The sequence below is a fragment of the Amphiura filiformis genome, chromosome 7 (assembly GCF_039555335.1).
Source record: "Amphiura filiformis chromosome 7, Afil_fr2py, whole genome shotgun sequence".
NCBI lineage: Eukaryota > Metazoa > Echinodermata > Ophiuroidea > Amphilepidida > Amphiuridae > Amphiura > Amphiura filiformis.
In genome coordinates this window covers 6,038,582-6,053,923 of record NC_092634.1, presented here as the reverse complement: position 1 = coordinate 6,053,923, position 15,342 = coordinate 6,038,582, and the positions used below count along the sequence as shown (strand labels likewise).

The 15,342-nt window shown below is 38.6% G+C and overlaps 1 protein-coding gene across 1 annotated transcript in view; it reads right to left on the bottom strand.

Moving 5' to 3' along the window:
- The window catches only part of LOC140156585 (X-linked retinitis pigmentosa GTPase regulator-like), a 41,692-nt gene that overhangs the window by 23,060 nt on the left and 3,290 nt on the right, over positions 1 to 15,342 (bottom strand). The window contains exons 2-8 of the mRNA XM_072179522.1: positions 10,230 to 10,355; positions 8,435 to 8,527; positions 5,897 to 6,115; positions 5,390 to 5,539; positions 4,394 to 4,555; positions 2,993 to 3,151; positions 100 to 224 (exon numbers count right to left, since the gene is read on the bottom strand). Coding sequence (XP_072035623.1) covers positions 100 to 224; positions 2,993 to 3,151; positions 4,394 to 4,555; positions 5,390 to 5,539; positions 5,897 to 6,115; positions 8,435 to 8,527; positions 10,230 to 10,355 — 1,034 coding nt within the window. The remainder of the gene's footprint in view (positions 1 to 99; positions 225 to 2,992; positions 3,152 to 4,393; positions 4,556 to 5,389; positions 5,540 to 5,896; positions 6,116 to 8,434; positions 8,528 to 10,229; positions 10,356 to 15,342) is intronic.

Sequence of the window (15,342 nt, the reverse complement as noted above, 5' to 3'; positions counted from 1 at the left end):
ATTACCTCAGTGATAGACAGAAACCTCAGGGAGAACTCTAGTTGTAAAACGAAAATATAAACTTTGTGCACATGGCAGAAGTAACTACTGGGATCATACCTGCTCAATAAAGAATCCTTTGAATCTAGTCACCCTGGTTGGTGTGAAAAGATTACAAAAACTTTCTTCTCCTTGTCCCAGTTTGCCATGCCTACCATCACCAAAGGTATATAATGAGCCTTTATCTGCAATGCAATGGAACATTAATATGACTAGTTTGAAGGCTGGCAAATTTACATACAAACACATGTATATTTCTTATCACTCATATATACACTATTAGACTTCTCCGTAGTCCACTTGCCAATTGTGCATACTCTGGCTATTACATTTAAGCTTAAAACTCTGATTTAATTAATGTGTGCACAATTGATAGATTTTCACAACTTATCTTTTCAGTCACCGTACGTCCTCTGTTTGTTAGCTTCCCAAGTGGACTACTGACTTTGGATTGCAGTTAACATTTTTAACACGGGACTCTATGGTCATGATGTAATGCATCTTTAAATGAATCTGGCTTGTGATTGGTCGCCCAGATCTTGTTATTGTTTAAATCCTCCCGACACGTACTGGTACCATTAACTATACATGGTACACAACTATCTAGGGAATGCGGTGCTTTTGTGCTGGCGGATGAACATACGCATCTAGCGTGTATTGTACCACCATGCTTAGTCTTGTGGTTAGATTTGATTGATAAACAAGTATGATTGACAGTGTGTTTTAGAGAACGAAGTCCCAGGGTAAACAGGGGGTAAAGTTCTGCTTAAAAGTGAAAGTACATAGTCGGTTTTTCGGATAATAAACTGGCAGATTCTAAAATTAGAATTGTTCAGTATTGAAGTGTCATTATAATTATGCCATTATGATATGTTGCATTCAATAATATAAGCCTCGTAGGGCATATACTTTACTTTTACTGTCACAAATATAATTATATAAACTTTTTCATAACCATTTTATACTAGTATTTTGATGTAATAAATATCAGTATAATTTCGAGTTCAACTGAATGCGTTCATCATGATTAATAACATTTTTATTTATCAAAAATCGACTATGGCATAGTCTAATACACTATACACAGTTCATTAGTTGACATTAAATATTTCTACTATTAGCCATAGCCATATTGTTGAAAAAACTTCTTATTTACATGACCAAGCATTTGCAACTAACATAGCTAATTACGCATTCATCAAATGAAATTTCTGAGATGAATACCTGCAAGCTCCTGTCTAGTATTATGGTGAGGTCAAAAGGTCAAATCCAACTTCAACAGGCCCTTATTTCTTGGGTTGCCTAGTCACAGGGGAGATAAGCTCAATTGGACTGACAGAATCAGTCCAACCAGAATAGGAAGTACTAATTTTCAAAGGGCCTAAACCGAAGCTATGTGTAATGTTTGACCTGCTACAAAGAAAGACCATATTCTGGTGATTGACTCGAGCTTTGCTGAGGGAGCTTCTAAAAAGGGTAAATGATTTCACCATTGGCTTGGTAGATCTGAATACATTCAAGTTACGTTTGGGTTCAAAGTTAACCGAACTTGCTACAGACTTGAAAAACAAGCACATTAGAAAGCTAAGAGCATATTGCCCAAATCTAATGCATTGCCGTCCGCCAAAATTGCATGTAGGCACAATGCGAGAAATCCATGCAGCCACTCTCCTCCTTGCAAACAGAGTAAACTCCATCTACAAACAACTGTTCGAACAATAACTACTGTGGCGTGAGTGAGTAAAGGGGCTATTCGATACATGCAACAACACTCCCCTGAGTTACGACTAGAGTTTGTAATCTCAGATTCATCTGACTTTGATTTGGATCTACAAACCCTACTGAACAAGTGGATTGACCAAGGCTACTTGTACGACACACCTTCCAATCAGCTACACGAAGAAACAATAAATAATATGATGGAAATATTGATGGACAAAGAAGAGTGTCTTCTGAGAAGAGTGGCAGCCGAAGCTTACATACCAATAGCATACGCTCTTGATGGTGATACTTTTCGTTGCCTCTATTCTCTTCTGAAGATAGCATTGGGTAAATACAATTCAAGAAAGAGCTGACATCCTGACAAATATGAACCAGGTCCTGCTATGGACAATAGATCTCAGTCACATTAATCACAAAGATGTTGCTGACATTACAAAAAGAGATTACGCTGCCATAGCACATCATCCTTTTATTCCAGGCCACGTAGTACAATGGTTCTTCAGCGAGCTTAATCTGCTGCCAGCCACCGCCTGAGCCAGAAGACACGATGTACCCAGACCTGCTCTTCTGGCTAAGATTTATCTTGCATTTGATCAGGACATGGACAGTGCTACACAATCCGGTGCCACGTTGTTACACGATGAATGAGGTACAAACAGGGAGGTTACAGGATGCACCAGAATTGTCGAGACACTAAAAGTGAAACAAAAGCGCCAAGACTACTTCGCCATTGCCTGCCATGTTTACCAGCAGGCCTGCCCTGATATACCTCCTGTGGAAAAAGACCAGCAAACTGAGACCACCTTGGTCAGCATGGGAGTCAAAACCTGGCCACACATTCCAACCCTTACAACGACTAAGAGAAAGAGGTGGTTCATTGTTCTGCCAAGAGGCACATCAGGGCGTCTCAGTTCAGCTATCGGCTATTTAGCAACTGAGTGCCATTTCACAGCATCAAAGTGCCGTGCATGTTTCATCTTAGTGTGTACGATGACCTGACAAGCATAATGACTACTATTCTGGCTACTGCGTTGGTGTTCTTTGTTTCACAGGCACCTGTTCAAGCCAGTAGTATGTCTGTATGTACAATGTTCCAATCACAAAGGACATACTACTGGCTTGTACATGTGCACGACAAACAAAGAACATCAACTCAGTCAGCCAGGTGTCTCCAAACTACCAACTTGCGACTTTACGCTCATTTTGTGGTAGCAGGTCACATATGGCTTACCTGTAATGACTGCTGTATGACCCTCACCACACGATACAGCCCTACATTTTCTTTTACTCAATCTGCTCACTCTCTGTGGTGTGTTCAGTTGTAGTAATGACGGCCCTTGTCCTAACTGACCGTGACTGCCATCACCAAAGGTGTATACCTTACCACTCTCTAAGATAGGAATAAAAATAAAAGGAATATGCTGTGTAGTTTAAGTCAAGTTTTAAATACTTCTGTGGTCTGTACTGTGCATCAAGTGTACACGAGTGTAAACGCAGACGTGATAAAAAATCCCACTGATTGGCTGATCAAAGGTCATGACAACATGTTACACCCATTGGTCATCGGTGCGTAGAAGGGGAAGAGACCATGCCTCTTCTAAACATACCCGAACCATGGAAGTATTAAAACATTTACTTCACATGCTTAATGGCTCTTTAACATATAGAAGCTTGCATCATTAGAATGTACACATTTATATGTCCATTACAGCTCAATAGAAGGGCCCAAAGAGATTCAGTACTTGAGATTTGAGGACAGTGTCAGAGATGTCCTGTGCACCATCTTCTAATATGTTTATGCAATCTTGATAACCAGCATGTTGAGGATCAAAGAATGATATTGAAAGTTATAAAAATAGCTCGAAATATGGTTACCGCAAGTTTGCAAGGTGAAACAAATCATCTATATTATCTGAAGCAGGCTTTCTCACTTAGCAGCCTGCTTGCAGATGACTCTTGACTTGTACTGGACTTGGAACAATTCCATAACATGTTGTAAGAAGAAATCAGGTCTAAGGAGGGCCAAGACCATTTATAAAGTAATGTTCAGTAGTTGCCAAGGAATTGGACTGGATCTCAGCAACAACATTTGAAGCAGGTCCTTGACTCCATGTCATTTTACATTTAACTTTTACACTTGTTTACAAATGTGTTATTCACCAAGGTGTCATGTGGTAGCTGTCACATAATAGCAAGAAAAAGACATAGATAACGGACAAACATCAGAAGAATCCGAAAGTGAAGAAATGGATGATGGATCCATTGAAATTATCAAGTGGGTTACAAGCTAGGCTACAATTATCATGGACAAAAATGTGCTTCCGATAATTTTTGTTGAGAGAGCCTGATCTACACTCACCTAAAAGAGAAAGAGGTTGAATATATGTGAACTGCAAAGCCCACATGATTTTTGAATATCTTAACTTGTAACATCCACATAGACTAAACAGAAATAATTGTCTTGTAACTTATCAGTAATAGCTGCCATATGACTATTACCACTGCAAAATCCAGATTCTTTTATGTAAATTCTGATTTTCAACATCCAAATTTAGAACCCGAAAAGAATAGCTGCCATATAACTAACCAGTTATAGCTCATATTGAGGTGTACTATTAGTACTGTAACTTACCAGTAATAGCTGCCGTATGACTATTACCACAGGACACACACATAACAGGTTCTTCAATGCTATCTACATGTTGAGGTGTATTAGTACTGATATCTGCTCTATCATCTCCTAAACCCAATTTGCCCAACTCATTCTCCCCAAATGTGTACAGTTTCCCATCCTCTGAAATAAAAAGCAACAATTGTACTGGTCAAATAATGTTTATTTATGAAGGGGGTTTCAAGCAGTGGGTCACTGGCAAGATTACTTACAAATAAGACAGGACATGTGACATAATTTTCATAGATACCAGTCAGTTTCTCAAAATAACCCAGAAACTGCTAAAAACCCTGAAAAAAAAAAAGTTTGTGAAATCAGGTTAAATGTTAAAAAGTTCCAAAATGGACTGAAAATAAACAAAAATGCAGAAATTTTGACTCACAAATAACCTAAATTCAAACAAAAACTCGAAAAGTGGCACCTCTAAATTTGGAGGAAATAGCATTGCCTTCTACATGTTGTACACATCTGGATCAATTTATAGCATCACACATCATTGCATTAAGTCATAATGGTTCATTATGTAAAATAGAAGCCTTTTTAAAAGTTGCATCTGAGTCCATAGAAGTTAAATCTCAAACAATACAGTAGGCCAGGCCTATTCATGTGTTTGTTGTGGAAAGACAGTTGACTCCTATGGCCTCTTTTTTACATAATGAACCATTGTGACTGACTGAATGCAATGATATGTGATGCTATAATACATTGGTTCAGATGTGTACCACAAATAAGGTCACTCATAACTTTTTACATTTCATAAAATATTATTTCGATTAATTCCAAATTTATTCTAAAAGGGGTACCAAATTAATTCTAAAAGGGGTACTTATAAGTTGTGGATCCTATATATCTCAGACCCTACCATAAAGATAGCTCTCTATTTCACCATGAAATTTACCCAAGGCAAAGGATCCCAAAGGCGCCATTAGACAAATCTTTATGGTATATTAGTCTTACCAGTAACAAGAGCTGTATGATAATATCCACATGATACATGTGTGACTGCTATACCAAGTGTTAATTCCCTTGGTATTTCAGTCTCTGTCGTACTGCCTAATCCCAGCTGACCATCTGAGCCACTGCCAAACATAAACAGATTGCCTTCAACTATGAAGAGAAATAGAGGAAAAAACATGGATATATAAATGAGGGTGAACTGTATTTGATTTGATTTATAATGGTCTTAAAGGAAATCTCTGGCAATCATAACATTATGCCTTATATCATATATGTTAGAATAATAATTATCAAGCATGATGAATCACATGGTTTTATTTTAAACAAACTTATATCGAACATACAGGAATAAAAAAAAATCGTCCCTCAACACACGATATTCAAAATTCAATATTTGTTTGACAAGTGATGCAGACATAAAATAGTATCTTTGATGCTGACTTTTATTATAGTCTCTTGGTTTATCATTTTACATTGAGACACATTGCAGCAGTCAACTTGTCTTACCTGTTAATACTGCTGTGTGATCTGTGCCACAGGATATATCTTTATACTTTGTTGCATCCAGAGAACCAATCATAACAGGTGACTCAGCCCCTTGGGTGTCACCTGCTCCTAATTGACCCTCTCCTCCTGCCCCAAATGCATACAGTTGACCAGCCTTTGTGCATACTACTGTGTGAAGTCTGCCACATCCAACAAGTACAACACCATTCTGCTTCAGAGCTGCAAATATCAGATAACACCATAATGAGTTTTATTGTTACTTTTAGCATCATTTAGGTCTGCAGAGGCACAGTACCCTAATCATCCCACAACTAGAATCAGAGATGTAACAGATTAGGACTGGGATGATCTACATGTATGTATTAACTATTAACTAAGCCTGGGATTTTCAGCTAATTTTGTGCCCACGAAGCCTATGTAATTTAGGTACCCAGGTACCCAGGGTATACGTATCACCAGGAATCAAGTCAAAGTGGAGTGCAAAATGTGCACCAAAATGGTCTCCAAACTGTGTGTATGTAGCAATGATATTTATTGCAAATATGTGCTTGCAAAATATTTAATGTAAACAAGTTAAACAACAGCTTTGTTTGACATTGCACTCTGGCTTCTTGTAATTTAATTTTGTAGCTACTAGGACCACAAGGATCAAGTTTATCAACTCAACATGAGGACATTGAATGACACTGAACTTTGCAGGCAAACTTTTCACACAAACTGGGTCATGGCAAGGCTTGTAAATAATGTCCTTCGAGTATCGAGCAGCTGGTTTTGCAACCCAGTATCACAATTTTCGAGCTGGACATGATTTCCTGGGTATTACTCCCAGCCTTACTATCGACACTATGTCATATCCGTTCTTGAGAATGGACACAAACTTACTTCAGCTAGACTATCTTGAGATAATGAATGTGAAGCAAATGGACAAACATCTTGCTTTGATTTAAGTATTGAAGAAATGATTTCATATCATGATTTCAACTGAAAAATGCAATGCAGTCAATGAATTTTGAAAAACAGCAGGTGTGCTACAAATCGCACTTCTGGAAATAGTCAGGCGAGCTACAGGTGTGCTGTTAATTGCGCTCGGTAAGGATTTTAGGTGTGCTATCATTTGCACTCAGTAAGAAGTTTAGGTGGGCTATTTGAATTATTGCACTTGATATTCAGATAAGCATTAGTGTTGAATGTGGGACTACAATGTACAGGTGGGCAGGGGTCAAAAATGTTTTACGAAACTATGGATCCAAAACAATAGAAATAGAGGGTTAAAATCAGGGGTAGCACTAGGTTTTAAAACCAGGGGTTTTCAGAACCACTGAAACCCCTGAAAGTGTTAAAAATATGCACTCAAATCCTAAAATGAGGGGTTCTCTAGTCAAGTATTGAATGCCCGTTTCAATATATCAGAATCAGATTTTGTGATTTTGGTTATGTGTAAATAGTTAAGGCCTGGCAAAAACGTGATCTCCCTTTCACGCCGCGATTCTCGCTATTAACCAACTATCTGGCTTTTAAAGAAAGTTCCCACGCAGTGTACTTGCTATAAAAGTGTTGCTTTATGCCATAAAAGTTCGCCGAATTCAATAAAATGCAGTTCAACTTTGGCAAAGTGCAGAATTCAACAGCATTGCAAGTCACATGGACAAGTGAAAAAGCCACAATTTACTCAATAAAAAATGCCATTTCATTCCAAATGAGTTCAAGTTTAGGCCAAATATCATGATATTTATTGAATTACTGGAGTATTTTGACTATAAAACATAATTCAAGGGCAAATTTTTGTCACTTTTTTCTTCTATGGCCTCGTATTTCACCGCTGGCATATCTCTACACACCACCCTTGAAGCATTTCTTACCGATCCCTAGAATTAGAAATTACCAACTCACGTACGTGTCGTCATTCAATACTGCAATAAAACTCATCAGTGATTCTAGACAATATCACAATCTGTGTTAAATTACGCTGGCGGTGTGTATTTTATTTTTAAATTATGTTACAATGCTACGGCGACTTCACTTCAACGTTTATGTTATTGCATTTTATGTTACATAATTTCTGGACAGGTCGTAAATATTGGAGATCGAAGCTTTTACTTTTCTTTCACATGTTTTCATTTTTCTGCAACTTTGGAAACTCCTTGAGGTGACAAGGTGCGCTATAAATCGCACTCGGTAAAGTGATTTAAGGTGGGCTCTATGTGCGCGATCGCACTCGCGCGCCTTAAAATGCATTGACTGGCAATGTGATCACACAAATGACCCCATTCAAAGCTTTTCATAGTATAATTCCAAGAAAAACCTCAATTGATCCTGAGGGCCTCATCATCTTCTGATGACGTTATACCATCCAACAACAAAGGATCGATTGGCAGACACCATTGAGAAAGGCAACAGACTGGATTGCCGAAACTATATGGGAAACATGAGTTTTATACTTGGAATTATACTATGAAAAACTTTGAAAATCTGAATATTGTATTCCTGACGAATCTCTTCAAAAAAAAAAAAAAAAATGACCCCACTCATATTGCTTACCTTTGACACTTGAAGGCTTGTTACTTGATTTGGTGTGTCCAAGGCCTAGTTGACCCCACTCATTGGATCCAAACGTATACAATCTACCGGAGGCTGCAAAATAATAATCAATACGATCATGAGTTCACTGATTCTTTTCTAGTTGTTTTATTTCAAATCAAGCTATTATCATTGTACATGGCTGGCTATAAGTTCTTGTTTACTCCTATAAATGGTTTGTTTTAAACATACCAGTGACAAATGAAGTGTGGTCATCCACACAAGACACCTGTATCACCTTGTCATTTCTACCCCCCCCCCAGGTTTTGAACTTACCAGTGACAAATGAAGTGTGGTCATCCCCACAAGACACCTGTATCACCTTGTCATTTCTAATCCCCCCAGGTTTTGAACTTACCAGTGACAAATGAAGTGTGGTCATCCCCACAAGACACCTGTATCACCTTGTCATTTCTAACCCCCCCAGGTTTTGAACTTACCAGTGACAAATGAAGTGTGGTCATCCACACAAGACACCTGTATCACCTTGTCATTTCTAACCCCCCAGGTTTTGAACTTACCAGTGACAAATGAAGTGTGGTCATCCCCACAAGACACCTGTATCACCTTGTCATTTCTAACCCCCCCAGGTTTTGAACTTACCAGTGACAAATGAAGTGTGGTCATCCCCACAAGAGACCTGTATCACCTTGTCATTTCTAATACCCCCGGTTTTAAACATACCAGTGACAAATGAAGTGTGGTCATCCCCACAAGACACCTGTATCACCTTGTCATTTCTAACCCCCCCAGGTTTTAAACTTACCAGTGACAAATGAAGTGTGGTCATCCCACAAGACACCTGTATCACCTTGTCATTTCTAATCCCCCAGGTTTTAAACTTACCAGTGACAAATGAAGTGTGGTCATCCACACAAGACACCTGTATCACCTTGTCATTTATACCCCCCATAGGTTTTGAACTTACCAGTGACAAATGAAGTGTGGTCATCCCCACAAGAGACCTGTATCACCTTGTCATTTCTAACCCCCCCAGGTTTTGAACTTACCAGTGACAAATGAAGTGTGGTCATCCCCACAAGAGACCTGTATCACCTTGTCATTTCTAATACCCCCCCAGGTTTTAAACTTACCAGTGACAAATGAAGTGTGGTCATCCACACAAGACACCTGTATCACCTTGTCATTTATACCCCCCCCATAGGTTTTGAACTTACCAGTGACAAATGAAGTGTGGTCATCCCCACAAGACACCTGTATCACCTTGTCATTTCTAATCCCCCCAGGTTTTGAACTTACCAGTGACAAATGAAGTGTGGTCATCCCCACAAGACACCTGTATCACCTTGTCATTTCTAACCCCCCAGGTTTTAAACTTACCAGTGACAAATGAAGTGTGGTCATCCACACAAGACACCTGTATCACCTTGTCATTTATACCCCCCCCATAGGTTTTGAACTTACCAGTGACAAATGAAGTGTGGTCATCCCCACAAGACACCTGTATCACCTTGTCATTTCTAATCCCCCCCCCCCGGTTTTAAACTTACCAGTGACAAATGAAGTGTAGTCATCCCCACAAGACACCTGTATCACCTTGTCATTTCTAATCCCCCGGTTTTAAACTTACCAGTGACAAATGAAGTGTGGTCATCCCCACAAGACACCTGTATCACCTTGTCATTTCTAATCCCCCCCCAGGTTTTAAACTTACCAGTGACAAATGAAGTGTGGTCATCCCCACAAGACACCTGTATCACCTTGTCATTTCTAATCCCCCGGGTTTTAAACTTACCAGTGACAAATGAAGTGTGGTCATCCCCACAAGACACCTGTATCACCTTGTCATTTCTGATCCAAAATTTGTTGGCTGTATTGTCTGCAAAACGACTCTTTCCAAATGTAAAAACAGCTCCAGAATCTGAAATAAAAATATTGTAAACTCAACCCATAAAGTATCGAAACGATTATAGATGGTCAGATATATCGGGAACTGAAATATATAGCAAAAACTTATTTAATGTATATAAAGCGCAGTTTTCTCCTGCGCATTTTGATACTTCTTTTGTTGCTCTACGATATCATTTGGTCGAGTTATGGGTGCTTGAGTGGATTCAAGTCGGATTTTGAAAGTTGCACTTAGCTCCTATTCAAGATATAGACCAAGGAAAGATAAGACATCTTGTCCAGAGCATGCGACAACGAATCCAGGCAGAGATTGACAGTGATGGAGGGCACACCAAGTATTGAGATGTCAGCAGAAAGAGTTCATGAGATAAGTCAGAGATAAGTAAAGGGTAGCAAGTATTGAAGTTGGAAGTCGAAGGAGTAAAATAAAGTAAAGTTCATGGTTAAGTAAACAGAGCACATCGGTGTCCTTTGTCTTGATTTTGTGTGAGTGTGTGTACACGACGAACGCATTTGGCTTGAATAGGAGCTGAGTGCAACTTTCAAAATCCGACTTGAAGCTACTCAAACGCCCATAACTCGACCAAATGATATCGTAGAGCAACAAAAGAGGTATCAAAATGCGCAGGAGAAAGCTGCGCTTTATACATTAAATAAGTTTTTGCTATATATTTCAGTTCCCGATATATATGACCATCTATAATCGTTTTGATAGTTTATGGGTTGAGTTCACGCTTAGTACACTACATGGACGCAACGCGCATGTTCCAGACTGGAGAACGTTTAAGTATATTGACAAGGAAGGCTTCGCCAGCGGCCACACTCTATAAAACATATATTAGACCCCACTTGGAGTATTGCATACAAGCTTGGAGCCCAACGCTGAAGAAAGACATCATAACCATTATTGAGACATTCAAAATCCTCACAGGTCTAGAAAATACAGACAAGGATAGATTCTTTCAAGTTGTAGACGAGAGCAACACCAGAGGGCACAGTATGAAAATATGCGAGCCAAATCACTCAAGTGTAGACAGGACTTTTTCTCCCAGAGAACTGTAAATGGATGGAACAATCTCCCACAGCAAGTCATAAGTGCAGAAAATGTGAACTCCTTCAAAAATGCACTTGATAGTCATTGGAAGAGATATGGGGTTATAAAGGCACTTTAGCCTATCCACCTCCCATTAAACCGTAAGTGTAAGTGTAAGTGTGTACTTAACAAACCATTCTTTGGTGAATCTATGCAATATGACGGTAATTTTTGAAACCTCTATGAATCAATCTTAAACCACAGTGCTTAAACATCTTCATGATATTATTTTTTTTTGCGCATGTTCAAAGCATGCTCTTACGCTATCCACAGACTATAGGTATCCCAGGCAAACCTTAGTTAACACATTTGCTAGTCAGCCAAATTCGCCGACAATGTCAATGCATATTTACATAGAAATTTAAAACAACTGGCGAAGAAGGAAACCTACATAAATATGTTTTCTATACTTCACTTGACCCAAATATATGATTTTTTATGGTGATAAGACAATCGCACATGGAATTTTAGAGATTTTGATAGCAGTTCCATTAAAAAAAGCTGCTATCATAAATGAGACTAAGATCTAAAAACACCCCCGAAATGCCATTTTGGGGAATTTTGCTAGCTGAATCTTTTTGATGAAAGTCAATCTTTGACAAGATGTAACTAAATTGCTACGGAAAGTGCTATGAAAAAAAGGTTTTCAGTTTTGGCTTTGTTTACTCAGTCAAGGGCTTTAAAGGGGCATTTCGTGATCCACAGCCTCATCCCCCCACTTTTCTCAAAAAAAGTTGAGATTTTTACACCACTGGATACCTATGATCACTGTCCTATGGCTACATAATAATGTTTATGTACCAAATGGTCATGTTTTTTGAGGTGGGCACCCAAAAAAGGTGGAGCTGTCACATTTTCCATTTTTTTTTCTTTTCTTATTCCTATATTTTTGTTAAAATCCATCATGAAGAGATGGTTTTGGTCTTATTTTGAAGATAAATTATTAATTTAATGAAAAAATAACAAATACAGTTGAACAAATGTATTAATTAATTACAACTGCTTAATTAAGTTAATTAGTCAGGGGTGGAGCCGGTAGAGGAGGAGCCGGTAGAGGAGGAGCTCTGTGTAATTCCAATGGGAATTTGGTGTTCATTAATCAAATTTGTTCACTTTGTTGCCTAGTAGAAGTAAAACTGCAGTTGCATAATGTTAATCTGACTTTTTAACTTTCTATAATTATAATTGCCTAGGTAATCGTAATAAATTTATAAATAATTAAGGATTTAATGAGCTGAAGTTCAATTAATGCAGTGGAATGTGTGTCATGCAATACAATGGACTTTAAATTTTGCATTCATAAAAAAGGAATGAAAATAAATTTCATCTATCATAAATAGATCTTTTGGTTTTAAATTGTTTAAATCTTCTCAAAAGGAGATTATTAGTCAAAGGATTTATTCTGACGACATATTGATCTCTAGTTATTGTTAGTTTATTGCCCAGGGGGGCCACTCATATAAAAAGTGTGAACAAAAAGCGCGGAATATGGGTGGTTTTTCTACTAAACACGGGGCCCTTGCGGGCCGTGTTAAAATCTCAAAATCATTGATTATAGCAAATAAGGGTGTCATTTTTGACACATTTGTCCGTGCTAAGGGTAGTTAAATCTAATCACATTCCTACCCCTACAATCGTCATAATAAAATCCCGGTGGGGTCACTCCCTGGCAGGGGGGACGCATAGGACCGTTACCACAAGTACAAATTACCCCCTTTCGCAGTCGATTTCAAGGACAAATCATGAAATTTTACCCCTTTTTACTCCAAAACAAGGACAAAATGGTACTCTGAAACCCCCCTATTTTTTAGATTCCGAGGACACATTTGCAATGTTGACCCTATTTCAACATTTCAAGGAAGGGATTTTTAGGCCTATGAATGTTTTTTTTCTTTCAGTAATTAACAAGGGCATCACAGAATTCAAGTAGTACCCCTTGCATATAAATCAGAACCGAGAACAATATTGATCACGGGATGAGTACAAAGTAGGAAACCAAATTTATTCCTGTGATTTTTTTATCTGGCCACGAGATCAGGAGAAAATAATAAGAACCCCTTCTTTCAATTTCGCAGACATTTGTGCAATAAAACACCCCTATTTTTCCAATTTCACGGACAATATTGTCCATGGACATGCCCTAAAATGACCCCTTTTTCCTTGATTTTGGTAACGATCGTGCGGTCAGTGTTGCAAGTTGAGTGACCCCACCGGGAATAAAATATACTGCCCTAATAATGCAGGCGATAATTATGTTGAATAATGATAACTGAGTAGGCCTAAGCCTACCAAACCCAGTTAGGAAGTATCCAATTTAGTAGCATACCTACAGACTATCCGGTGGAAATTTCAAAGCAACGATCATGCGTTAATATTTACAAAATGGCGAATGATGTATCCTAGGTCGAACAATAGCGTGACGTAGACTAGTTTCCGGCATTGCCATTGTTCCTATGCTAGACATGTCCACATTGCTTATTATAGAGGGCGACATTCAATCCAAAAAGTGTGGACCACAGTAGCTCACAGTCAATGGCTTAACTGTGTAATCCCCATAGGGAAATACAAAAATTTCAAATTTCGACACCCGAAACTTGACGCCGCAGTCTAAAAAGTGCTGGTACTTTATCCTTGATACAGAAGTCAGCATGCAGTGAAAGTTAGATTTCATAAAATAAAATCGCCTTTGTTTAAAATGGATCATCGTGGTAAAAAATGATGCATTACATGCTTTTTTTGTACAGTAAGTCATTGGAAGGCATGCACTTTCACCCTCCTGGAGATCAACACAGCATCACCATCTTTGTGGATAGGATTGGGACCCACACCAAAAAGATCTCATCAACAAGTTGGAAAAGATCCAAAAGAGAGCTGCTAGATTTACCACTAACACATACGATAGAAAAACAAGCATCACAAATCTCATCAAAGACTTGGGTTGGGATACCCTTCAAAACAGGCGTCATGCTAATAGACTAACAATTCTTCAGAAAGCCAGAGAGGGCCTCCTGGCTCTGCCGGTGGATCACTTGCTTAGACCAAACCCACGTCAACCGCGGCATACTCATCCAGCAGCCTACCAGATCATAACAAGCACCAAAAACTGTCACAAGTTCTCTTATTTACCAAAAACAGTTATTGACTGGAACAGTCTACCATATCATATCACTCAGATAAAGGATCCAGCTAACTTCAAGGAAGCAGTGCTTCAGCACCTTCGCCAAGACTAGCTTTGTTCCGTATGCGCACACTACCCTATACTAGGGTGCATCAGAAGCCCCTCATGTCAACCATATTTTTTCTACCTAGTGTCAAACTGTGCCATTTAACTAGAAAATCATCCCCTCCAAATTTAAATTTAATCGGAGGTTGGGAAGGGGGTCCACCATGAGCTTAAAGTTCGGACAGAGGCAACCAGTAAAAGTTCGGCCGGCAGCTATTGAATTATATATATACAGTTATACATACATATTAATAGCTGCCTTTAGTGAATGTTAATAGCTGCCTTTAGTGAATGTTTTTATAGTACCTCATATCTCAGACAATACTCAATAAAATGCAAATCCATTTCAGACATATTTGAGGTCATAATAATAGCTGCCATGTGCATGTTTCTCTATTTACAGCTATTTCTGCATGGAAAATGGATCCATCACACGGTACAAGCTTAAAGTTTGTGTATGATAGGTGCCTTTAACTAAATGATAAATCAATCAGGCAGCTATTTAGTTTTCATTACTTTATACTGCACATCACTGTGGCTGCCATATGAATAACAATGTAATAAATTGCTTAATATTTATCAGTCCATATGATAATGCTCTCAGATTAGGTGTCTGTTTTCTATCTTGCTCCACCACTTGCAAGACATTTGATTATGTTCCTCACTCTGGGCAGTAGCTAGGAT